The 26,058-nt window shown below is 33.8% G+C and overlaps 2 protein-coding genes across 3 annotated transcripts in view; both read right to left on the bottom strand.

Annotated features, from left to right (window-relative positions):
- On the bottom strand, positions 1-20,931 carry LOC140040011 (uncharacterized). 2 transcript variants are annotated; one of them, XM_072086047.1, is made up of 24 exons: positions 20,910-20,931; positions 18,023-18,144; positions 17,576-17,614; positions 17,110-17,148; positions 16,904-16,969; positions 16,472-16,810; positions 15,732-16,070; positions 15,091-15,344; positions 14,018-14,179; positions 13,671-13,781; positions 12,123-12,264; positions 8,456-8,598; positions 6,594-6,763; positions 6,047-6,178; positions 5,520-5,668; positions 5,115-5,290; positions 4,612-4,812; positions 4,255-4,394; positions 3,915-4,133; positions 3,252-3,507; positions 2,648-2,814; positions 1,936-2,131; positions 1,416-1,571; positions 1-1,055 (listed from the first exon to the last, which is right to left on the bottom strand). In XM_072086047.1, the coding sequence occupies exons 2-24, from the start codon at positions 18,096-18,098 to the stop codon at positions 567-569; spliced, it is 4,161 nt and encodes a 1,386-aa protein (XP_071942148.1). In that variant the 5' UTR covers positions 18,099-18,144; positions 20,910-20,931; the 3' UTR covers positions 1-566. The 2 variants fall into 2 exon arrangements, with proteins under 2 accessions (XP_071942148.1, XP_071942976.1); XM_072086875.1 differs by lacking the exon at positions 20,910-20,931 and adding an exon at positions 20,687-20,894.
- Positions 20,932-22,065: 1,134 nt separating this feature from the next.
- Positions 22,066-26,058, bottom strand: part of LOC140058233 (exostosin-1-like) — a 77,868-nt gene continuing 73,875 nt past the window's right edge. The window contains exon 8 of the mRNA XM_072107533.1: positions 22,066-24,306. Coding sequence (XP_071963634.1) covers positions 23,925-24,306 — 382 coding nt within the window. The 3' untranslated portion in view covers positions 22,066-23,924. The remainder of the gene's footprint in view (positions 24,307-26,058) is intronic.

The raw sequence follows: 26,058 nt of genomic DNA, 5'->3' as shown, positions 1-26,058 counted from the left end.
TATTATTTTTATTTTGCAAATTGTTTCAAGCGTGCTTTAAAAGTACTTAAAATATTGCCAAAACCTTTTTTAGTGCTGTTCTACCAAAACACTAATTATACAGCAAACATTCTAAGCTACTAAAATATTAATGAAGTTTGTTTCAACAACCATTTTACTATCAATTAAAATTAAAGTAAAAATTTATCTCAAAAATATCTTTTTTAAAACCGTATAGTAAACCTGAAGGTTCTTGTCAATATATTAAAATATAAGTACTTAATCTTAGTGTTTTTAAATATCTATTTAATTCTAAAAATAAACAATATTAATATTGCCTCCGCTTTAATATACTATGTATTTTTAAAGAAAATGTAATTTGATTGTAGTAATCAACACTACAGTACATAAAACTAAGAAATGTACAAATATTTTTAAAAAGAAGTGTAATTTACCATCAGTGTATGTTCCATTATTATTTAAATCAATACAAATATAATTAAAAGCAATAATTTAAACTGTCTAAAAATGATTAATTACACAATTATACATTCTCAATGTAATTGCTCTGCAAAGTAATCGTTTTCTTATACAGCAGATGTGATTTCTTCAGGTTTGGCAGACGCTGGTCTATCAACTAATCCAGCTGGCTGGCTACCACTAGTTGGACGATTGCCACTTTTAGGTCGATTGCTGCTGGTTGGCCGAGAACCTGTCATGGGGCGTGTTGCACTTAGTGGGCGTGTTGCACTTAGTGGGCGTGTTGCACTTAGTGGGCGTGTTGCACTTAATGGCCGTGTAGAGCTCATTGGACGAGTGCCACTCCTGGGACGTACACCACTTAGAGGGCGCGTTTTCTCCAGAGGATTTCTACCACTTGTAGGTCGTTGGCCTGTAGCTGTCATGGGTGGTAAATTTTCAAGGTCTTGTGAACCAAGTCTGCCAACTGTCTTTGGTCTTGTTGGCATTTTGAGACTGGTTGTTGATCCCATCAGTTGGGTTATACCCTGTGTTCCCCTCATGAGGGCGGTCTTCATATCTTTGTCCATGCCAACCACTCCCATTTCACCAAAAACCTAAAAATAACCAACAGAAATTAGTACAAGTCAAGGGTCATTCTTTTCTAAGCAAGAGATGTAGAGTGGGAGCAGTAAAGTTTCAGCAGTGCTAAACAGAAACTACTGGTGCTTCTCATGAAAATTATGCTACCTACCTAGCAGTATGCTTCAAGAGTGGACTGACAAGTACCTAAAGTAAAATTGGAGTACTTCTGCCACTCTTTTAGTTATTTTGCGCACATTTATATAATTTATTAAAAGAGTCTTCCAATATTAGTTCCTTTAAATGTATTTATATAGTTTATTTTATATTGTAAAGAGTTTAATATAGTTAAGTTTAATAGATGAATGATCAATAGGTTATACATATTTTCTTACCTCAACAATAGCGCCATCTGGCAGACGCAAGAAGTGACGAAAGAGCTCCCTCAAACCATCCAGATGCAGTGAATGGATAGAGATATGTGTGGTGATTTCCTTAAAAGGTTTCCGATTTGTTTCGTTGTCCCTCTCCCCCCACATATTCTCCTCATTCTGAAATTTCAGGGGTAGAAATATTTTAAGATTTTACAGTACAGAGGAGTAAATATGCTATATTTGGCAGGTGCACTAAACATATACTTTTACACATAGTTTGTGCATCTTTAATAATCCAAATAATAACAGATCAAAGTGGGTTAAAATAAGTTTTTGTTTGATAATTGAAATTGGAGCAGCGCTAGAAAATTCACTTTTTTATCAACTAGCATACCTTTTGTTATCTGTAACATTTTTTTTAACTAGCTAAATGAGCAAATAAATAATGTTGTTCAATCATTTATTCTACAAAAAGTAATGCATTTGTGTTCCCCACTAAGTGACAAATGTTGTATACTAATGCACAATAAACAACACTAACTTGCTCCTCCTCCCAGATATAGTCATAAACAGCAGTCTTGCGTCTTTCTCCCTCTTCACCCCGCCACTGCTCAGCCTTCTTGCAAATGTACGCCAATTCCTGGTTACTCAATTCGAGGTCATAGGGCACAAAGAAGTCATCGTTGTTAGCATGGAGGCGATGGTACACATCCAACATGCGGCCATTATTATGGAGTCTGTGAACATGTAAATTAAAAACGAAAATAAAATCATCCAGAGGAACATAAATAACTTTCAAAATACAAAATTAACTGATTGAATATTAATGTGGGTGAAAACATGTGTACATCTAGGGTGAACTTTTCGACAAGCAAAAGATCGCTGTTTGGCGGCATCTGAACGACACAAAGGAAACCTTAGGAGAGAAGTAAGGTGTTGTCCAATTCAGCCCATTCATCTCTCCATAGCAATAGGGGCTCAGATGGATCCTTTACCCTAAAAGATTGGAGTATTGGGTTCTTTAAAGTGCACACAAGCGGTACAAGGTGTACACTCAACCTCAGATTTTAAGTCCTAATACAAGAAGACTTGTTCTACCACCAAAACTACTGTATGGTTGTGTGTCGATAATTGTATGGCTATGGTTACAAATTATAATCACCATACACTTTTGAGTAGAGACATGATAACGTTGCAAGAAATGAACCCTAGGATAAATGAACCCTGGAATAAAGAAATCGCAAGATGCTTACCTCAAAAAGTACATGTAAAAGATTACACAGGCCAAGAAGATTACAAATAAGTAAAGGATGACTGTAATTATTATCCCCATCGTACCACTGCCCTGTGTCCGGTCAAAATGCCAGTAGAGCTTTGCCATATCTGCTACAGGTTCGTCACCACCAATATAGTTGTAACGCTGAAAAAAAAGCATTAAAAATGTATTGTCCACCAAAACATAAAATTAAACATTGAATAGTCCAATTTGTTGTTTTAAGTGTTATTAAGTGACATTAAAATGGTCTATAATTTTTTCAGGGCAACACTATGTCTGCAATATAATCAAACACTATAAAACATTAGTTCAATTAGAAGCTAAATAAATTGGTCATTGAATTGCAGTTTCCATTGTCACAAACTCCTATTACGTGTATAAGGAATTGTAATTTATTACACCTATCAGGCAGAGGTTTTTTCTCCCATAATTTTAACGTCTTCGATGAGATTTATAAAGTCTTGTATGTTTGACCCATAAAGGAGTTGTGCAAATGTCCATATCATTATCAAGTACCAATTGCCAGGCCTGTCATCTATTCAATTCACCTTATCTTAAAGTCATCTGTTAAATCAATTTACCTGAAGAGCAGCATCGACTATGGCAATAAAAACGACATCCAAAATTGCAGCCTGGATTCCAAAGACTAGCACAAACTTAGAAAACAGTCCAGGAAATGTGCCTAAAATCTTCTGGAACCCCCAACAAAAGAGGAGCAGTAAAACAAACGCTAGGATGTTGGTGAAAGGTCCTATGAGAACAACCGCTATCTCTTCCTGCGTGTAGAGAAGGCTGCTCTGATAGTTAAGGTAGATGGTGTAGGCAACATAGTCAAACCTAGTGGAAACAACATCATGTTATCATACATTTTTTCCAGACCTTGAATTGCGTTCTATTTGTACTTAGGATTCTTGGAAATTGATTGAAAAGCAAAAAGCCCTGAACCAGATATGCATTCAATTTGATTCCAATTCATTTTCCTTTCTTCTTTCTTATCTTAAGATGATCTTTTCTTGTGTAAAAACTGATATCTTATTCTTATTAATCATGGTTGCCAGATTAAAAAAAATAAACAAACATCAGCCATAAAAAAATTCATATGGTAAGTGTTTTAGTATTGCATTGTATTGATTTTGATATAAGAATAAAGTCAGGAATATAGTTTTTAATTTAGTCTTGAATGTGGCTTTGATAGAACTTGGTAAACAAGATATTATAAAAATAATATAATTTATTTCACTAACCTGTTAATAGGTATGTTAATGATATGCAGGAACGCAAACTGCCCAATATAATGCAGGTACACTCTGAGAAAGTATATGAGACAGAACATGAGCAGAAGAACCCAGAAGTCTCGGGACCGCCACTGTGACAGACCAAGCTCTGAGAGCAACTGACGGAACACATACTGAACCTTCTCTTGGCTCTTGTGGTGGATGTGACCTTTTGTTGAAAAGGGTCGTCTGTTGATAAAAAAAAATTACAATTTGTTTATTAGCAAAAAAAAGGCTAAAAGGGAATACAAATACAAGAAATAGAAGTTGGTTTATTGTTGAAATATTAAAAAAAAATAAATGTTCTTACTGAACACCAAATGAGTGAGTTTCAAGTTGTTCCAGGTATGTCAGTTTCTTCTTGCGTTTTGCCGGATTCAAGAGGGCGGTCTTTGGTAGCATTGTATACAGTTTGTTCATGTACTCTGTAGCAGGTGGATGTGAGTGTTTCTAATTGAATGGAAAGAAAAGTGTGTTACTGGATATGAATATTCTTATTCATCCAGGTAGTATTAGGTCTAGAAAGATATCAATCTAATCCACTGGATAGGTCATGAAATGTTGATGTTTACTAAACAAGAAAGTCCAGTGGATTAGATTGATATTGATTGACACACAGATCTATTAAAAATAGTAAATTTTGGTAAAAATATTGTACACATCCTACCTTGTAATACAGTCCTGGTTCACCTCTAACTTGTGTAAAGCCATCAATTCGTTTCTTTACCACATCATCATCATCTGATTCAGAGTCACTAGAATATTGCTTGCCCATTTTGTCCATTAACTTTCGGGAACCTATCACAGTTGTGGGAGGGGCATCTCTCTTCATTCCACGGTACCGAAGACTTGCGGTATCGTCATCAAACTAAATGAGCAAAGAGAATAAATACAGATTCCACTTTTATATACACATATAGTGTCAACTGAGTTGTATACCATAAACTCAGTCAAACCGGACTACCTAAAAACATTTTCTTCAAAAGATTCCATTAATACTATTGCAATTAAAATCAGAAAAACCAGATATTGTGGAAAAATAGAAATTTTTGACTACAGCCCAAAAGGCATTGATGAGATGACCGAGAGAAAACAATTACTAAAGATATCTGGTTACTGTAGAACCTTAAAGAATAAAAATAAACAGGTGTATTGACAATTGGTCCATACCTTTCCAGATTTGTCAATTGAGTCACTGGAGTCCTTGAAGCTCATTGTCTCAATACTGGAGCTTAACTCATGTTTAGCTTTAGGCGAAGCTGTTGAGCTGGTGCTGGGCAAATCTTCAGCAGCCTCTGTGGCTAGCTCTACACTGTCAGCAGTTGAATCCTTTAAGTTTGCACTACCTAATTAAAAGTGAAAAATCACATCAGACAATAGAGTGCCACTACCCAAGCCTCATGAGAGACTTGATTTAGAAACCATGAATTGGTGGGTTGCTTTTTTTTGGATGGTGTGAATAAAATAAATAAAGAAATAAATAAAAGCCTGCAAAAAATGCATCTATGGTAAAAAAGCAAAAAACTGAAATGAAAAAAATATTTAAAGAAATATATCAATCATGCGCATTCTTACCTGCTTCTGATGCCATCTCTACTGCAGATCCTGATATAGGTTCCTCGCCATCCACTGCTTCCTCTGCTGTCTTCACACGGTCAGGGTGAGCTAGCATCTCAGAAGTAAACTGAAGCTCAATCTCGTACTCTTTCTGCCCTGCTAGATATCTGAATAATAAGCAAGAAAAAGTACATGTTAGCTTTTCCACTACACTAATCAAAGTAGCGTAAAACAACACTCAACAACCAGATACTTCCTCCTAATACATAGTTGCCCAGAGTGACCTTTTTACATATACGTCAAATATCAGCCAAAACAAGGTCAAGCTACTCCTCCGTTTTAATTGAAGCATGGAAAGGAATAATAGTAGGCTTTGAAAAACAGACTTTTATTTTTTGCTATTATAAATAGTTCTTGTAGCAGCTAGACATAATTTGCATTTAAATGTACATTGAATAATATGACATTATAGATCATCTATTTTAAATATGTAAAATAATCTCAACAAATTTGCTTTGTATAATGTAGATTTAAACTGTATATACCTTGGTAGCTTGACAATATCAAAGTAGATATTACAAAGCCAATGGTCAAGATCTGATGCAACCAGCTTCTCAATGGTTTCATGACGTTCAACCTGTGTGTCCATCTCACCACGCAACATTGGAGCTTTGTACCTGAAATCCAGATGAAATATTAAATATTTAAATTTGTTTATGCAATTTGCATATTACATGATTACAACTCAACTATATTACAATAGTTATGTTATCCCCTCCTAAATGACATGTATGTGTGCTAAAAACCTATGCCTTTTTAAGATGGAGCCCCATTAAATTTTCCTTTAACTATTTGGCAAAATAAAAGCAGCAATTATTTGCGAGACCAATTTCACAATCAGATCGTAGAAAGGTCAACATGAATTTACTAATCAGATACTATAGTGCATGTCCATTGAATGAGAATGCTAGTACAGTATATATTAGCACACACAATTACAGATTATGCAAGTTCTTTATTTTAATTATAACAGTATAAATATAAACTTTTAAATTTGATTTCACAAAAATATTTCTCTAATCAGAACCTTACCTTCCTTCCACAATGTTGAACTGAGCATCACAAATAGGGAAGACACCCCAAGCAACTACTTTGTCAACAGGCAGGAGAGATCCCCTCAGGAGAAACAGTTCAAACATAAACACCATTCCTGGACGGATATCTGGTTTTGATGGGCACACGGTGAATACACTTTGATCAATCTAAATAAGTCAAGTCAAGTATCATTTATTATCATTTGTTTTAAAGCCCCATTCCCTACGTTTTTTAGATGTAATTTAAGATCACAAACTATATTTAATGTAAAAATAATACTATATGGTCCTATTGCGATAACTTTTTTCGTCTTTAAACGGTTAAAAATGTGAAAAATAAGTCGATTTTAATAATTATAGCGGCCCGCTATAAATCCCAAAATGCATTGCGCGCGGATTGATATTTTTGTTTTTCACCTGTAATTCGCCCACTTTTCGATCGATCGTGAGGCCAAAACAAATGGAAGACTCCTAACTTTTCAGCGAAAATACCGGGTTTTCCCCAATTTGTATCAACGGAGTCTGGCAAAAATAGAAAGACAATTAATGCAGCAACTATACAACGTCAGGCTAGGTATATAGCTAGCGTACGATGTTCGCACGTTACCGATGTTTACCAGCTAGGCCTACAAAACCAAGCCTAGCCAGGCTAGGCCTAAGACCGTCCACGAGAGGTCGATCGCCGCGAGGTACTTAGGTAGTGCATTGTTTCTCACTTTTTATCATAATTTACCATAAAACGTACATTTAAGACAAGGAATGACATGGTTTAATGTTTTTAAAGTGATATATATGTATTATTTTCCAAAAAACGTCCAAAATTGCAGGGAAGGGGTCTTTAAGAAAAAACATAGAAATTCTGTTTGCTCTGTTGGCGGAGCACAATATCCAACGGACACAACACGACCTCAAAAACAATAACATTACAAAAAAGTGTCTACATTATGTTTAAGGCTCTAATAGCAATCAATAAATAAATAAATAAATAATAAATAAATAATAATAAACAGATGTTAAAGCTGTATTGTCCCTTTGACTAATTCCAACAATTTTTTTTTTTTTTATTTCGAAAAAAAGTGGGTCATTTTGAAGTATCATAATAGTTATTAACTTTCACCAAAAATTAGTCAAAAAAAATATAATTTAACCGAAATACAGATGTTTTTTTGTTCAAAAAATAACTTTGACTTCCAGTCAAAGTTTTCAATCAAAACATATCCCATAATGCAATGCGCTTGTTTGGCTACTCTGTATGCATAATCATAAAACTTCCTCGCGATCTGTGTGAAAACACCTTCTCAACCGTGATGAGTTGTAAACAATCCTAATTAGCATCATGCATAATGCATACTCATGGTTTGAAATCTTTGTTTACTTTCGCTTGCGACGATTTCTCAGACGAAATGTAATCTAATTAATTTACCTGTTAATTACGTAAACTGTTGTTTTTGGCTCGAATTTTCGACTTAAAGTGAATAGCTTTAATATTACTTTGATATGGCCAATTTAAATTTAGAATTTTTTTTTTTCATTTTTTGTGTTTCAAGGGACAATACATCTTTAAGGAAAAATAAATAAAAATTAGTCAATTCAGAGAACAGGGGAAGAATTTAAAATCATTAATAAATTGACATGTCATGTAATATAATGCAGATACCCGACTTTGTATTTGTTTAATGTACAAACTGGCCAATTTATCATTTGTGCTCAGCATTAGCTTTGCACTTAGAAGAATATAAATGACAAGATATCGGATAGATAATATTATTGTTGTAAGCAAAAAATATATAGTATAATTGTTCACCGACACACAACAGTAAAATCATGATATAAGAGAAAAGGAGGAATGTTAAAATGTACCGTCATTTCTACATCAGAAAAGTGTCCGCCATGATGTAGGGGCAGTGTAGCACCACCCCATTCCTGACCTCGTAGGTTTGACCATCGCTGGACGTGTCCTCCCAGTCTGTTGTACATAGAAGTCATAAGAACATATCGACCACCTAAAAACGAAAAAAATAATATCTAATAGTGTAAAAACTGAAAAGATTTCATAAAAACTCATTACAAATGGTTGTAGCCTAACAACTTTAAAACAAAACTTTTTTTTAGTTATCCGCTTGGTAGAGCGGATAACTCCTTGTTATTGTATGAGATCAATATTTTTGGTTATCCGCAACTTTAAGTTGGGGATAACCCTTGTGATTGTAAATATCTTTTTTTTCATCATCTTCTTCTTTGTTATTCTTCTTTCTTTCCCGGATTTTTGTGCGTCGCATATCCCATATTGCTTGTGAACATAACTTTGTATAACTTTGTCAAAAGATTGACCTGTAGCTGTAGATGTGCAAGAAACTTCGTTATATGACGTTAGAGTCGCGCAGCGTAAGTTACGCACGATTTTATGAATTTCAATGATTGATCATAGATTATAAACCAAAAGTCATTTTGTTTTGACACTTAGTGAAAATTTAAGTCATATCAAGGGCAAACTTTCTATGGTTTAAAAATGACATGTTTCACAAGAAGTTACGCGCGCATGCGCATTTAAAATTAAAAAATGCGCAAAATTAATTTCCAATCAACTTTCTATGCTGATCATGACATTTTGAGCATGTCAAAAATTCCCACGCGCGCGAAACAATTTACGCGTAAGGTGCGCACGGAGCATGAAAATCATGTGTTTTTTTCTTGAATTATGATTTTACAGCCTTTCTTAGTCATTTAAAAAAAGATTTACATCATTTCAAATTAAAATGACGTCATACGAACACGTTGATTTACACCATTTGCGCGCGTTTTAGTTGCAAAAGTGACAACATATTGTCAAAATTAAGCCTTTTTTTAATCTATTATAGCTCCTCAGGATCATCCACGACCCCCAATTTTTAAAATTTAATATGTAAGCAGATATGTTGTAGATATGAATTCATGCAGAACCTTTACCACTCAGATGTTATGACGTCATCGTATGGCCACACGAATGTAAAATATAGGATTTTTTACCCCTTTCGTTATTGCTCATCACATTCAACGAAGCGCATCTCGCTTATACGTATTCCATTTTCCCCGAAATTGTAATATTGTCTACGTCAATCAACTATCTTTCGCATGAATTAAAAATATTTTAATTTTTATGACGTCATCATGTCTAAAAACGTAAATAACTTGGGTCACTTATTTTCATCTTTACAGTAAATTTCAATCTGTTATAGCTCGTCAGATTAAAAAGTGATAATCATGATTAAAACGTTTTCTGGAAGCTATTGGATTGTAGATACGAATTGATGTGAATATTTTGCCAATCAGATGTTGTGACGTCATCATATGGCAAGTTGAATTCAAAAAGTCATATTTTCATCTCTTGCGTAAAAGTTCATTGCGTTTAAACGAGAGCGCATCTCACTTTTACTTTCCCAAAATTCTTCAAATTTGTTTTAATGTAATTATTTAGATAATTATCTTCTAAAATTGTTATCTTTATATGTCAATTTGATGATGTCATCGTGTTAATAATTGGATTTAAAAGATGGGTCTCGTAATTGTGTCTATGCTACACTGTATAACATATACAGTTTATTCTGTAAAATACTGTAATATGGTGTATGCTACATAATAGGTACAACTCAGCACTGTAAACATATTTATTTCATGTCATAGGATGGCATAATAATTGTCGAGGTTCATATAGTAAGTATGTGCATGTTGCGTTTGCGCGGATAACCCGAACTCGTCAAAGTGACGAGTTCAAATCTAATTTTTCTGTATTATGCTTCTTTCCATCCTTCCTTTTTGTGAGTCGCGTTTTTCTAAAATGTGTAAACATAATATTTCATAACTTTTGACAGCATATGGGCATTTACGTGAAGTTGTGCACCTCCTATTTTTGAATGACGTCATAGTTGCGCAACGTGACTTTTATGAATGAATTTCAATGATTGAACATAGATTAAAAACCAAAAGTCATTTAGTATTGACACTTGGACAAAATTTAAGTCATTATCAGGGGCAAACTTTCTACGGATTAAAAATGGCATGTTTCACAAGAAGTTACGTGCGCACGCGCATTTAAAATTTCAAAATGCGCAAAATTAATTTCTAATCAACTTTTTACGCATTTCATGTCATTTTGAGCATGTCAAAAATTCCCACGGGCGCGCAATTTTTTACGCGCGCGGTGCGCACGTAGCGTTAAAAACATATTTTTTTCTCTTGAATTATATTTTTCAAGCCTTTCCTAGTAATTTTGAAAACAATTTAGACCTTTTCCAGTTTAAATAACGCCATACGAACACGTTGAATTAGACAATTTCTGCGCGTTTTTTATGAAAAAGCTTAAAAAATCATCAAAATAATGTCTTTTTTTAAACAGTCATAGTTTCTAAAGTAAACCGTGAACCGTTTATTTTTATTACAAAATCTAGAAGCTGATGAGTTGTAGATATCGGATCATGCATCGATAAGGCTAAAAAAACATTGTGACGTAATCGTATGGCCACACGAATGTAAAATATAGGATTTTTGTCTCTTTCGTTATTGCTCATCACATTCAATGGAGCGCATCACGCTTATCTGTATTCCTTTTTCTCCTATATTTATATATTGTCTAGGTCAATCAACTTTCTTTAGCATGAGATAAAAATATTTTAATTTTTATAACGTCATCATGCCTAAAAATTTTAATTACGTGGGTCATTAATTTCATCTTTACAGTAAATTTTAATCTGTAATAGCTCGTAAGAAGAAAATGTGATAATCACGTCTAAAACGTTTTCTGGAAGCTATTGGATTGTAGATACGAATTCATGTAAACATTTTGCCAATCGGATGTTGTGACGTCATCATATGGCCAGTTGAATAAAAAAAGGCGTATTTTCATATTTTGCGTAATAGTTCATCACATTTAAAAGGGTGCGCATCTATATTTTACGTATTCAAATTTCTTCTACACGTTAATATGTTGTTCCTGAGATAATTTCCTTCTGAAATTGATATTTAAGTGTTTCATTTTGATACCGTCGCCATGTTAAAAATTGGAATAAATGGCGGGTCCCGTAATATCACCTATCCTACACTGTATGTAATATGTATACAGATTATACTGTTTGCATGTATATACTATATGACACAAAATTGACAGAATTCAGCACTAACAGCATATCATATTCTTCAATTGTTGTCATAATGCCATAATCTTTATCTGTGTGCAATATTCCAACGTATGACGTGCACGTGGCGTTTGTCGTTGTGCGGATAACTAACTCGTCAAAGTGACGAGTTTCATGTCTAGTTTATTTTCTTCTTGGAAAACCTAAATACAATACTAATGTTTATTCACTATAAAAATAATATAAATAATCTTGAATCATTTACCTTAAAATAGTTTCTTTATGTTCCATTAACAATTTTAAAAGTTATGTTAATTGTTATTAATGGTGATTATCAAATGTAAAAAATAAATCATATTAACGTGTTTGTCTAAACATGCAATGAGACGTTGTCTGGCCACATAAAAACAACTGCATACCTGGAAGCTTGTCTTTGACTCCCCGGAGGCACTTGAGTTTAACCTGCACTGGTTGTGGAGTCTTTGTCCAGTCAACTTTCCATCTGCGACCCTTTGACCCGCCATACTGACCGTCTGATATCATCAGATCACCATACATTGTCTAGTGATAAAAATAAATTGTTAATTTTAAAATAACCTTTTTGTTGATTGATGCAAAGCAAATTATTGTTGACTAACTTATCATTTGAAGTGTGGGGGCATGAAAAAGCTTTTAAAAAATAGCATTAGGCATTTCTCTCCCTTAGCAGAATCAGTCCATTTCACCCGGGTTTTTGAAAAAATCCGGGTAATAAATCTTGGTCTGTTTTAAACAATTTACCAGTTCTGATTGTTTATCTTGACACACATGGGAGGCCACTACAGAAATTGCTGAAAACCATGTAGGAATTTTCATGAGCTGTCCAGGTGACCTTGTTGTAAATGACCTAATAGTACCCTTGGGTTGTATTTGATGGGCAGTTAATATAATCAAATTACAATTGTGTGTTTTATGGGCTGACAGGCCTGTGGACCATTTTTGCTAAGGGAGAGTTTTGCCTCATGGACTATAAAGGCCAATTTACACAGACAAGTGGTAACAGTAATAAAAATATAGAATCTATCTTATTCCTTATGATCATTTACACAACGTGGAATGGACAGTTTCCACTCAGGATCGATACAAATTCTATGTGGGACAAGCTATGCGATTTTCCGCTTACCGTTACCACTCGTGTAAATTGGTCTTTAAGCATGTTTTTCAGTCGACGTTATTCGACGCTATCGTCGTTGATCGTTAACAGTTCAACGACGATCGTTTGAAAACAATCAAGTTGAAATGATAAGGATAGCGAGTACCTTTTCCTGTAAATCGTTAACATTTCAATGTTTACGTAGAAGATCGCCGATTATTGTTAACGATAGCGTCGACTAACGTCGACAGGAAAACAGGCTTTAATGTTTAAAAATGGCAATCTCTATTATACAATAATATAATCTATAGATATACAGTTTACAAAGAGAATGAATTGTCAACATCAAGTCGGCTATTTTAAAGAAATTCTTTCTGTGTTTAGGGTCCTGTCACTGCAGCGAAAAAATAACTGGTTATTAATTGTGTGAATAAATTGGCAGCAGAAACAAGACACATTTTCAGTAACCGGTTCAAACACCTAATCGAATCGGTGTTTAGAACACCATTTAATAGGTTATGCTGTGCAACTTTTAGCTGCAATGCAAATAAGTTATTTGATTGATAGTTTCTGACCTTGAGTAACTACACTGCAGTAACATTTAATTGACTGCCAGAGCCCATTGCATTTTGGTTAATGAATGACTAACTGATTTAAATGGTTATTTAGGAGCAAAAATTAAGCATAAATTATATTTTAAATTTGTTTTTAAACAAACGGTTTATTCGGACCCAAGGAAAAGTTAAATGCAGGGTTATATACCCTTAACCTTTTAGTACGCAATCACTACGGTATAGTAATTGTGTTAAATAAGAGGTAGATTTCAAATCAATACCTTGACTTCTCCTTTACGTATAGCTAGAGACCTCTGCAGTTGGCTTTCTGCCTTCTTGAAGGTTTTATGTAACTGGTCATGTTGAAGTCTTTCTTTCTGAAGCCCAAGTTCCTATAGTTGACAAATGGCAGAATGAGAGATCAGTCAAGCATAAGAGAAATGTTTGTACGCAATGCACATTTGTTCCAAACTTAAATTACAATAAGCTCCTCTAGAAAAGCTACAAACAACTTTCAAAGAATAATCTGTAGATGAAAAAACATTTCTAACATCTCATAGAAAGACAAATGTATTGACATTGGTAGTTTATGAATATTGAATAAATATTATAACAATTTTCTACTGACCTCTCTCCGGGCTAATTCCTTTCTTCGGTCTTTCATAACAGTCATGACATGTTTCTTAGCGTGCTCTTCTCGTAATAAAATCTCCTCCTGACGTTTCTTAGCGACGGAAGCTTCCTGCTGCTGGTATAAAATATGTTCATCTCGTAGTCGTCTCTCTTCCTCCTACAATCATAAAAACAAAATTGAAGTAAGATCATTGTAAGAAGTTCAAGTGAAGATGATGATCTGCAGAGATTTGAGGAGGCATCTCAGATCTGCTCTTTTATGCAAAAAAAATCAGGTGGTAGAATTCAAAGGTATTGTTTGCTGAGGTTTAAAGCTCTGTCTACACTATATATGCCCAAATATGGTAGTGATATGAAATCATCATGTCCATATATGGGCATATGGCATTTTCACATAAAGTTTGATAGTATAGACAGAGCTTAAGACATTAAAGAGGCAACCAGAGCCAAATCACAAAAACATTTTTCAATAAATTTCATTCATTTATAAGAAAGTGGCGTTTTTTACTATTTCATTAGGGAGTTTTCGCAATCTTACGAATACGATAACGAAAACGGATACGTCACACACACATATTCCTTTTTTGTAAGCCAGTAAAAATCTGTTTCGTATGGCAATGAAATATTGAGGGCACCGTCCAAAATATGACTGCGGTAAATTTGAGCGAATCGCAGGTACGTGTTGCTTGGTGCTTGGCTGCCTAGGCCTAGCATAACATCAAAGCGAATGAGGACTTTAAAAACTGCTATTTATCAAAATTGACCTGGCATTTTAGTAAATTACTTTAGTAAATTACTTTCAATAAAAGTATAATTATTTTATAATCATGAATCCTTCCTGATTCAAATGCAAAATGTGCAAAATAGATCAAAAACTATACTCGTTTTGTAGTTACGAATATGGTGGTGATGGTGATATTCGTCAACACGAATACGCCTTACGAATATGAAATGGGGATCAGCTCAAAAGTTTCACAAATGTGTGATGTATCCGTTTTCGTTATCGTATTCGTAAGGTTGCGAAAACTCCCTATTAATCCAAAACAACACACAAATCAAATAACGTACCTGAACTTCTTCTAAAGAAATATTGCCAATCATGAGAACATCATTATGTACATTGTCTTCAAACTCTTTGATGTAAGGATCGATACCTTCTTCCTCCATCCTCAAACGCAGATCTTCAATGAGCTTGTAATTCGGTTTGTGTTCTGGTTGTTTAAAGAGGGACAGTGGTTCTGTCTCCGCTTCTAAATCCGATTCTCCTCCATCCAATGTGCCCATCAGGTGGTTTAAGTCAGGTAGATCCTTGTTTGGTGGTTCTAGTAAAAATCATAATGACATTTTTAAATGTGTGAAATCTATGAGAAGTAGAATAGAGAAAGGTAGCAGAATCAGTGTTTTGTACATTATCAGAGAGCAATGTGAACAGACATTTGATAGCAGCTATACAACATGAAGGGAATCTTAGGAAAAACAACATTTTTGTATACATTGTTCACACCTATGTACAATTTAGTGGAATTAGGCTGCAAGACACATGTTATTTCTCATACACTGAAATGTGATGATTTAAACAGTATTCCTGGTCAAGAGTAAACCATCTCAATCAACTTAAAAGGTTTAGTGGTCAAACTCTCCTGAAACACAATTACTGTAATCATGGTTATCAAGTGTCACAATGTATTCTGAAGACTGCAAGAACTTACCATAGTTAAACTCTTCATCAGATTCAAACTCCAAGCCATAGTCTTTGGGATCAATACTATCAAAATCTCTGTTTTCATATTCTACTGGTGTCCCCTTCCTCAAAGGTGTCCCGGTTCTCATTGGGGTTCCAGACCTTGTTGGTGTTTCTGTTCTCACAGGTGTCCCAGACCTTGTTGGTGTCCCCATTCTCATTGGTGTTCCAGATCTTGATGGTGTTTCTGTTCTTACTGGTGTTTCCATCTTCTGCTCCATTCCATCAACTGCTATTGGTTCCATGTGTGGGTCCTCTGCATTGTCCATTCCTTCTGTATTAATTCCATCTGGTGCTTCTGCAAAGTCTGAAATAAAATTAGCAATACTGTCAATGATCTGGAAACAAACACTATGACTACTCCCAGATAGTAAAATGAATTAAAAATCTGACCAAAATTTAATCTTCTGCACTGCACATATACTACTCTGCTAGTTTGGACTTACGTTAAGTGTTAATTTTAACAGGGCTCTATATATAGGCTTAAAGCATTTTATAAAAGGGGCTGTCACTCTTACATGATGTGCAGTGTACTGGTTTATAAGGTTTAAATTGAAATTAACTCTCTACAAAAAAGTGATGTGCTTAAATATGGTAGTGATATGCCCATATATGGTAGTGATATGACATCATCCTGTTTATATATGGGCACATCAGGGTTTTTCACATAAAGTTTGATAGTGTTGACAGTGGTTTAGAATCACTTACCATTGTCTTCACCCTGTTGATTTCCACCAGAATAAAAGTGGATACGCTTCTTTGAATCTTTTACAACCTTTGCTTTGTCATCACCCATTTCAATAATGGTTTGCTCCGTAGTAACCTTATCAGAATCTGTTGGTGACTTTCTTGCAGGAAAAGCAGTATCTTCAATGGCAACTTCTTTAACTAAGTCTGTAGTATCTTCTTGGAGGGCAGTTTCTTGGATCACAGCTTCTGTCACGGTAGGCTCTGAACGTACGGAAAATGTTTCCTTTTGAGAAATTGTACGTGCTGGAAATTGTGTGGCATCTGGAGATAGTCTTTTATAGTCCTGAACTGCAGACTCTATTAAACAAGACACAATTACATGTTAATTTCACAAAAAAAAATAAAAAAAATTCATTGATTGCTTCAAACTAAACTTAAAAATGTATTTACCCCTACTAATATATTTAGTATCTTGGATCACAGCTGTTTCCCTTTGAGGAATTTTATGTGTAAATTCTGTAAATTGATGAAACAAATAAAAATAAGAATTTAAATAAACTATATATAGTACATAGAATGGTGAAAATTGCCATAAATTTAGGTAATTTAGTGTCTTCATACCTATTTCAAACAAGAACAAAATTACATGTATTTACCTTCATCATCTAATCCAAGTTGAACTGCAACACTTTCATCTGTAAATTAATAAAACAAAACCTACTTTACATTTTTTTTATACCTAATATAGGCTAGGCCTATAGCTAGCATACGATGTTCATACGTTTACCACTCTTTACCAGCTAGGCCTACATAACTAAGCTAGGCCTAGAAACGTCTACGAGAGAACTTTCGACGCAAGGTTCATTGTTTTTCTCTTTTTATCATAATTAACCTTATAACGCACATTTAAGACAAGAAATGACCTGGTTTAATGTTTTTAAAGTTATAATATATATATACTGATGTGTTTATATATATATGCATTATTTTTACAAAACATCAACAATTGCAGGTCTAGTGTCTTTAACATTCAGGAATCCCCATTTACATAACTTCAGGGCAAAATTTCCATTAGGAAAAAAGGCATCTATCATTTCTTAAAACGGTGCAAATCTAGTTTACCTCCACCAGCCACTCCAAGTTCATCTGGAAAATTGTCTTCTATTGAATAAAAAAAAATATGATAAGGAATCAGTTTATGTTTTCATAATTAAAATAGCAGTGTACCTGTAATTAAAAATTGCTATAATATGGGTTATCTAATATTGGTGGGTTTTAAAGCTTGAAGCATATTAACAATAAGTGCTTTCTTGAAGAAAAATATTGGATCACTACATTTTGGTCTTCAAATATGATAAGGAATCAGTTTATTTTTCATAAATAAAATAACAGTGTACCGTTAGTACACTATTAAAAATTACCATATGGTTTATCTGATATGGGTGGGTTTTAAAACCATGAGGCATATAATAATAAGTGCTTTCTTGAAGAAAAATACTCAATTTCAAGATAAATTAAATACTGTAGGGCCTAGTATGTTGATAGGAGAAAAGCGACAAATTAATGAACCTTTTATTTGTACTACATTTTCAATAGTAGTTGCTCTCTTCTTTCCTTTCCCCTTTTTTCCTTTCTTTGGTGGCATGATTGCTACATTAGTCTCTCTCCAATATCAGCTATTACATAACAGCCTACATATATAAAAAAAATTAAAATTAAGTAATTTGAAAAAGTTCATCCGCCTAGAGCTACAGACAGTAGTCTAGTCTAGTAGTAGTAGTTTCTATACTAACTACAAATCGCGTCGTGCGCATGTTTGGCAACCATGACTAGTTACAATCAGTTCCAGTGCTCGCTCACTGGTTCCACTCAGTTCTGTTCCTGTCAGTTTTTCGAAAGTCGACATTAAGCTTTTTTGTGCAACTAGTTCCTTTCAGTTGAGTTGAGTTCCATACGCCGACGTAAGCATATACCAGTAACCAGCAGCAACAATGCATCAACCAGGAATATATCCACCAGGTGTGCTATTTACCTTAACTCAAGATTAAAAAGTCAACCATAAGCAGAGAATGTAACTCGCAAAGCAAAGCAAGTCCATTATTTCTCGGTTGACGAGAAGTTCTCTATAATGAATATCTAGGCCTAAAAATAGGCTACTTACAAATCATGGATTGTAGTGTAGCCTATCTATACTAGGCCTAGGGGCATAATTATTAATAGGCTACTAGCCTAGAGTCTAGACCTACGCCCTACTATATGCCAAGGCCTAGTAGTAGGATAGTAAAGTTACTAGGCCTAGACTAGCCGGATTACGGTCGAAGCGGCCGCCAACTAAAGCGGCCGCTAGTTCAATAACGGTAATCTGTATGGAACGCCGTGTGCGCTTTGATTGTCGTTGTTTTGTAATCTTTGATCGTCATTGTTTCGACAGGTTTTCTTTACCTCGGACGTAAATAACAATCTACATTATTATGTAATTTATTCTCTTTTTTTTTACAGATTGAATGTGATACGCGTACGTTCTTTTAAACGAAATGGCGAATCGATGATTACTTATTTTAACTGTTCTAAATGATATACATAATATGTTTAATAAAGTCTATAAAATACATTGTGGTGTTTATATTGTATATTAATATAATATAATAATAAGCCAATTATTAAGAATTATATATAAATAAACCAATCAATAAAGTATATCAAAATATATAAATATATTAATAATTAAAAATATTTGTTATTGTATATTAATTAATTAATAAAGTAACTATTGTAGTGTTCGCAATCATAATTTAATTACAATAACATGATGACAGCAATTTATTTAATATCCTACACTATTTTATTACTTCAGATATTTAAATATTGATCAATTGAAAATGAGTTTTAAATACTTAAATAAGATGAAAGTGTCTGTTTGATACGGTAATTAATTACGCGAATTTCTGCTAATAACGCGACTGACGGCCAGCAATAGTGCTGCTGCACATTAGGTGCGCGTCCCATGTTGCTTTATTGAAAACACAAACAATGTATTACAATGGAATAACACTTAAATGTATAACACACCCTATTACTAATAATAAAAACCAAGATTCGATAGTACAGTATGTAAATGAGATATAAATATTCGGCAATTCCGTACGTAAATTATTATTGCAATACTGTATAAAGATTCGATAGTATGTAAACAAGATATAAATATTCGGCAATACCGTACGTAAATTATTATTTAATGCAATACTGTATAAAGATTCGATTAAGTCTGTAAATGAGATATCAAGATTCGGCAATACCGTACGTAAATTATTAATGCAATACTGTATAAAATTCGATAGTTAAATGTAAATGAGATATAAATATTCGGCAATACCGTACGTAAATTATTATTGCAATACTGTATAAAATTCGATAGTTAAATGTGAATGAGATATAAATATTCGGCAATACCGTACGTAAATTATTATTGCAATACTGTATAAAATTCGATAGTATGTAAATGAGATATAAAGATTCGGCAATACCGTACGTAAATTATTATTATTGCAATACTGTATAAGGATTCAATAGTATATAAACGAGATATAAAGATTCGGCAATACCGTATACGTAAATTGCAATACTGTATAAGGATTCAATAGTATGTAAACGAGATATAAAGGTTCGGCAAAATATATTTCGATATATGTATTAGTTAATAGTAAATACAAATAAAATATACATTTATTTATCGGCAGGCAAACTTAATTATTATAGAAATATAAAGATTTGATAGTACATGAGTTGGCTTATATTTATTTAGCTGTAACTCAACTCGCCATAGGCCATGGCGTTGACAACGACAATCAAAGATTAAAGCGCACATGGCGTTCCATACAAATGACGATATTAAACTGGCGGCCGCTTTGGTTGGCGGCCGCTTCGACCATACTCCGACTAGCCTAGGCCCTAGTTATTATTACTAGGCTATTATTAGTAGGCTATCTACTAGGCCTAGCTAGCCTAGTAGGCCCTAGCTAGGTAGGCCTAGCTAGTAGCTAGTAGGCCTAATAAAGTAATATATAAGATTAGCCTAGATAGCCTAGCTACTAGGCTAGGCCCTGGAGGTAGTCCTCGGACAGGTCTAACTAGGCCTAGCATATTAGTCCAATCTGGCCTAGCTAGAGGGCCAGGCCTCGGTCCTAATGCACTTTCGCACCACACTCTCGAGTTTACAAAATTAAAAACATTCACCCGCTGCGCGACGGTGATGATCGATGGTGAGTGACCGTCGTGAAGTTTTATGCCCAGTATTATTACGTGCGAAAAACTGCAGTAGGCCTAGCGTCCTTCTACTCGTGGTGAGTAATAATATAATCCCTTAATATTACTCAACAATTCCACTTGCAAAATAATCCGTATTTCCTCCTAGGTAATTAAATATTTAAGTTATTCATAATAAATAATGCGTACTTACCACTAAATCGGCCATCTTGTTTGGTATCACCCAAAGCGACAGTGACGTCAATAACGTCAAAATGATTTCCGAGCGGTATAGCGCCACCAATTATTGTGTACATGGAAACTTCTAAAAAAATGAACTCTGTTTGGCCATATAGTCAATATTGACTATGGTTTGGCCTGGTTGAGTAATTTTTAGTTTCATTAACAAATAAATAGTTAAGTTAATTATATAAATTATATAACCACCCATTGATGCTATATGAATAGACTATGCACATGCATGTGAAACAATTCACGCAACAATTAGTAAATAAATTCCTGACATTGCAATTAATTCAAGTTAAACATGGTATGAGCAAAAAGAAATACTACTACTACAGCAGCATCTTCACACCCAATAAAAAGAATTTTTATAGGAAAGAAGATTCAGAATTGTCATTTTATACCAGGACGAGATTGAAACTTTTCGACAGCCAAGATTTCAATCTGCGATAGAAACAAATCTTATCCAAATTATCCGAATTGGTATACTTTATGAAGTTTTGAATATGCATCATTTTTATATCTTTATTAGAATTGACTTTCATTTTCACTCTCCTAAAATTATTATCGGCTATTCTTCTAAAATAAAGTAGAATACTGTAGTTGTCAATGAAAAATGAACAGTAGGCCTACATAGAAAATAGACTACTGGTGAAACAATGCAAAATAGATGAAATGATGAAGTTGATGAAGTTTCATGCATGGTTGACCATGTCGATAATCATTTCCATGTAATTTTCTAGCGACTGACAATTTATAATTGTTATTTAAACTCTAGAACACCCCTATTAAAGGAAAACTTTCTTTTGAAAGTGAACAAGAGCAATATAGGTTTTAACATTTGGCCAACTGCTATTCAGGTAAAGTTCCAAAGTTGTTCTACAGTAATCTCTCAAAGATGATCACTGGCCTAGCAGCTATGAGCGCTTACTGGCTAAACCCAGGGGCCCCAGAGCTTCTTAAAAGGCCCAAAGGTATAGCCCCAAGAGTGCTGAACCTGGGGAATTCACGCCCTATGTTACGCCACTGGATATGATGGTAATAACTTACATTCGATGGATTTCATTTGATTTTTCTTTTATTTCTATAATAAAATACTTATTGTTTAAATAATTATTAAGGTTATTTGATAACAAACAACAGTACCATTAATTCTTTTGAAATGCAAACAAAAATATCTTTTTGTTTGGTTAAACATACTTTTTGCATGTTTCTAAAATGATTTTGTTCTTAAGGTATTGGAAAATTAGTGGAAGAAAATTTGGTATAAGATAAAATTATTTGCATTTGAAGTCAAATTCTGGTTCTGTATGTTCATACTACCTCATAACAATTTTAACAATCAACTTAAAATATAAACAACTTAACATTTAACAACAATTTGTTTACCTTTATTACTTTATGTAAAAAATATACATTTGGAAAAATAACATAAAAACAATCATAAAATATCAAAACACGAGGATTTAAAAAATACAAGTGGAACTTGTGTTGCATGAAAAAGCAGATTAGGGACAGGGCAGTTACTGCATTAAATCAAAATAAGCAGTAACTACACATTTCTGCAGTAATTTCAAAGCTGTTATACAGCAGTTATAATTTTCAGCAGTCATTTTTACTGCATTAATACTACTGCAGTTACTGAAGTAAGCATATTGTTATAAACAAATAAATGGAATATGTTGCTATAATATATTTTTCTCTTCATGTATATCTCTGCAGCAAAAATTACTGCAGTAACTGCAATAGGCTTGTTTTGAAACAGCTTCTAAATAAAATCACACATACAATAACATCTTTTGCATCCAAATGTTACTGTTTTAAGTATACTTTTAAAAATACATAATTAAAACAAACCTCTTACTAAATACTGTTGTTCCAAATTTTACTCTAATAAGGTTAAAGGTCACAAATTAGAATGTATTTTGTCTTTATTAGCTAATACTTAATGAATAATCATACACCTTTATATAAAAAATGCCAAATATAAAAACACACTCTCTCAGTGTCACTCGGTCAAAACATAGTACAAAACCTCTTGCTCACTTTTTATACAAATAATGATGTCCATTTCTCATCACACAACACACAACAAAAAAAGCAGTTGCTGCTTTCTTTAAAAAATCAAAAAAAAATCAATAAAACTCTGAGATTAAAATCTGGAATGGAAAGTCTAAAATATTTATCTTGATTTCATAAATTTTTACAAGAATAAATGCAGATATTTATTTGCTTTGAAATTAAAATAAAAGGGCTGTGTTCCGTTTTAGTTCTTCTAAAAACTCAAAAGAAATCATTAACTTCTAACATAGCTTTCCTTATTTCCTTAGCAATCTATTGTTAGGAATTTGCTTCTGGACAATCAAACACTTCCTAAACTAAATTGTGAATCATACGTGACCAATGGATTCTGCTTTTAAACAAAATCAAACACTAACAGATATTTACTTTATTTCTTTAACATTCTATAATTAGGATCTTTTACTGACAAAATCACATAAAACTCCTCAGTACAACTATTAATTCATTTTGACCAATAAAAATGTGTTGCTGGCAAATCAAATCTAACACAAATTAGGCCTAACTTTTCATATTTTCATGGCATCCTACTGTTAGGATATTTTACTGACCAATCAAACACTTCCTAAGAAAATGATGCATCATACGTGACCAATAAGATTCTGTTGTAAACAAAATCTAACACTAACAATAACATTCTAAGAACTTTCCTGCCGACTATATTAGCCTGGACGGTAGATTATTCAAATAGTTTCTTTTACAACTCAACATTCAACTCAGTCTGGTTGGTTTGAATATCATTCCAACGATACTAGCACATTATTTTATAATTTAAAACAATTTAAAACATTCTTTCGATACCCTCTTTTACCCTATCCATGAACGCAACAACATAAATACTGCAAACTCTTTTTTGTTACACACACAGTTAAAGCTATAAATATTATAATCTTCTCATCTCTCACGGTCATGATGGTTTACAGCCATCATTTACTAGTTCAATTTGTCGGTATCGGCGGCGAAAGTTACCGACCGGGTCTTGATAGAGTTGCGGATCTAACCGCATCTGAGAGCGGGTTAGCGGCATTGTGCCAAAGTTTTCTGCAAATAGATTCATACAGTTTTGTCTCTGTAGAAAGTGGTCTGGCGACCTCCACGATGATTTTCCTTTTGGATCGTCGCCCATTAAAAGCTGTTTGTAACACTTTCTCTGTGATACTTTGATGGGTGGAAGGTGGGTCACACTCGCAACTAAGAAGTTCATTAAAATGTCTTCACAATTATTTATGCTGTTCACGTGATCCAGCAAAACTTTCGGCAGAGTCTCGCTATACAGATGGTGGTAGTACCTACAAATAAATGAAACAAAAAACAAACTTAAGAGTTTTACCTCTACAAATGTACAGTTGGAAGGAATTACAGTACTGCGGTAGCATTTTAATATAAAATACTACAGTAAATTCAACATATACTGCTCTGTAAGTTATTTAATATATTACATATTTTTAATAGACAGTGAAGGAACTGAAACTATGGTACATTATAACATTGAGGAATTAGTTTAAGTGTATACAACAACATAATTATTATAATGCATTGCATGCGCATAAGTGGAGTAGCGGTTAAGACAGTGGAACCGTAATCCATAGCCGTAGAGTGTAACATCGGAATGGGTTCGAGGGTCACTTGCTTCATGGTTCTGGTGGTAGATAAAGACTATAAACCATAGGTCTAGTGTACACACATTGCTCGTGAAAAGTGCATAATAAAACTTTCGAGACAAGTAGGGGTTATCCCGGTGTACTAGTTCACAAACAGCCACTGACGTGGACAGATGAGAGAGCGCCTTAATGTGGCTGCACTGGCGTGACCCTTAGGGGAGAAGCATGTAGTCGACAGCACCATGAGAATGATTCATTCGTCGGAATTGGCACTATACAAGATCTGGTATATTATTATCATTATTGAATTACAACTCTGTTGGGATAGAGGTGTTTATGGATTTATGATGGAATATGGTATGATTATAGGTCATTATGGTGGGCCCCCTAAAGGAACATCAAATAAACAATTTTGTGCTATAATAAATTGAATATTTAATTGTTATTATCACAACAAATGAAATAAAACAAACATTAAAAACAATATTAGAAAATGACAAAATGTCAAGCCACATGTTATTAAGAGAATAGCTTTCTTTCTATTGACTGGGGTCTTATTTAAAAAATATAATTTCAGCACAAAACAGAATGGCAATACATTAATTATATATGGATAATCATATGCATTCCATGTCAACCTTTATTAATGGTACCATTTTGTCATTTGAAAAGAAAAAGAATAAATCATGCTCATAAAATATCATAGGTCATGGGTCATATAGGTCAGTGGCATGACCTACTAAAATACTGCATGTTCAGCTTTCACAGCATCAGGCACATTTTCCTGCAAATGTTACCAACATAGAAACATAGCTCATGAGGTCACAGGTCATATGTCAGTGGGAGGTATATAAGATACTTTTAGAACGCACACATCGACTCAATTAAATAGCGCACTCTGCAAATTGGATTTTGACGCAATAAAGTATTAATCACTCGACAACTATTGATTTTCTACAAAAGGAGAACTAATATTTGATTATTATGTGTGTTGCTTTCAATCAATTGCGACCTCCAAGTGCATACAAGAGAAGAAAAAATAAATTGATAAAGAATAAAAAACAAAAAAAGTATAAAAAATAGAAAAAAGGGGTTTGTTTAGGAAGATCAAATTGGCGCTATATATAACAACGATTGTGTAAAGTATTTTAAAAGTCAAAAATTCGCAGTTCGAATTGTACAGAACAGAAGGAAGATCAAATTGGCGCTATAGAGTATCACGGTGCTGAAGTCACGACGGTAGGTGGCGCTGCGTGGTTGATAGCGCAATCAAAAATGCGTTCAGCCTGCCTGAGTGACTCCAAGATCACCAATGGTTTGGAATAGGCTTATTGAAGTAGTCATTTTAAAACTTAATAATTTTCAATAAAAACAAACTAAAATTTCAAAAGATCACTAAATATTTGTTTTTAATAATCTATTTATTCTTCAACTACAGTT

The sequence above is a fragment of the Antedon mediterranea genome, chromosome 1 (genome assembly GCF_964355755.1).
Source record: "Antedon mediterranea chromosome 1, ecAntMedi1.1, whole genome shotgun sequence".
Lineage (NCBI taxonomy): Eukaryota > Metazoa > Echinodermata > Crinoidea > Comatulida > Antedonidae > Antedon > Antedon mediterranea.
This window is presented reverse-complemented; position numbering and strand designations above follow the sequence as displayed.

What these genes read in the sequence shown, in the direction of transcription:
- LOC140040011 (XM_072086047.1), bottom strand. Translation starts at nt 18,098, where the DNA reads ATGCCACCAAAGAAAGGAAAAAAGGGGAAAGGAAAGAAGAGAGCAACT. An exon ending in TTTCTGATGTAGAAATGACG is followed by an intron (nt 6,764 to 8,455) that starts GTACATTTTAAC and finishes TGACTTATTTAG; the next exon opens with ATTGATCAAAGTGTATTCAC. An exon ending in ATATCTGGGAGGAGGAGCAA is followed by an intron (nt 1,572 to 1,935) that starts GTTAGTGTTGTT and finishes CTGAAATTTCAG; the next exon opens with AATGAGGAGAATATGTGGGG.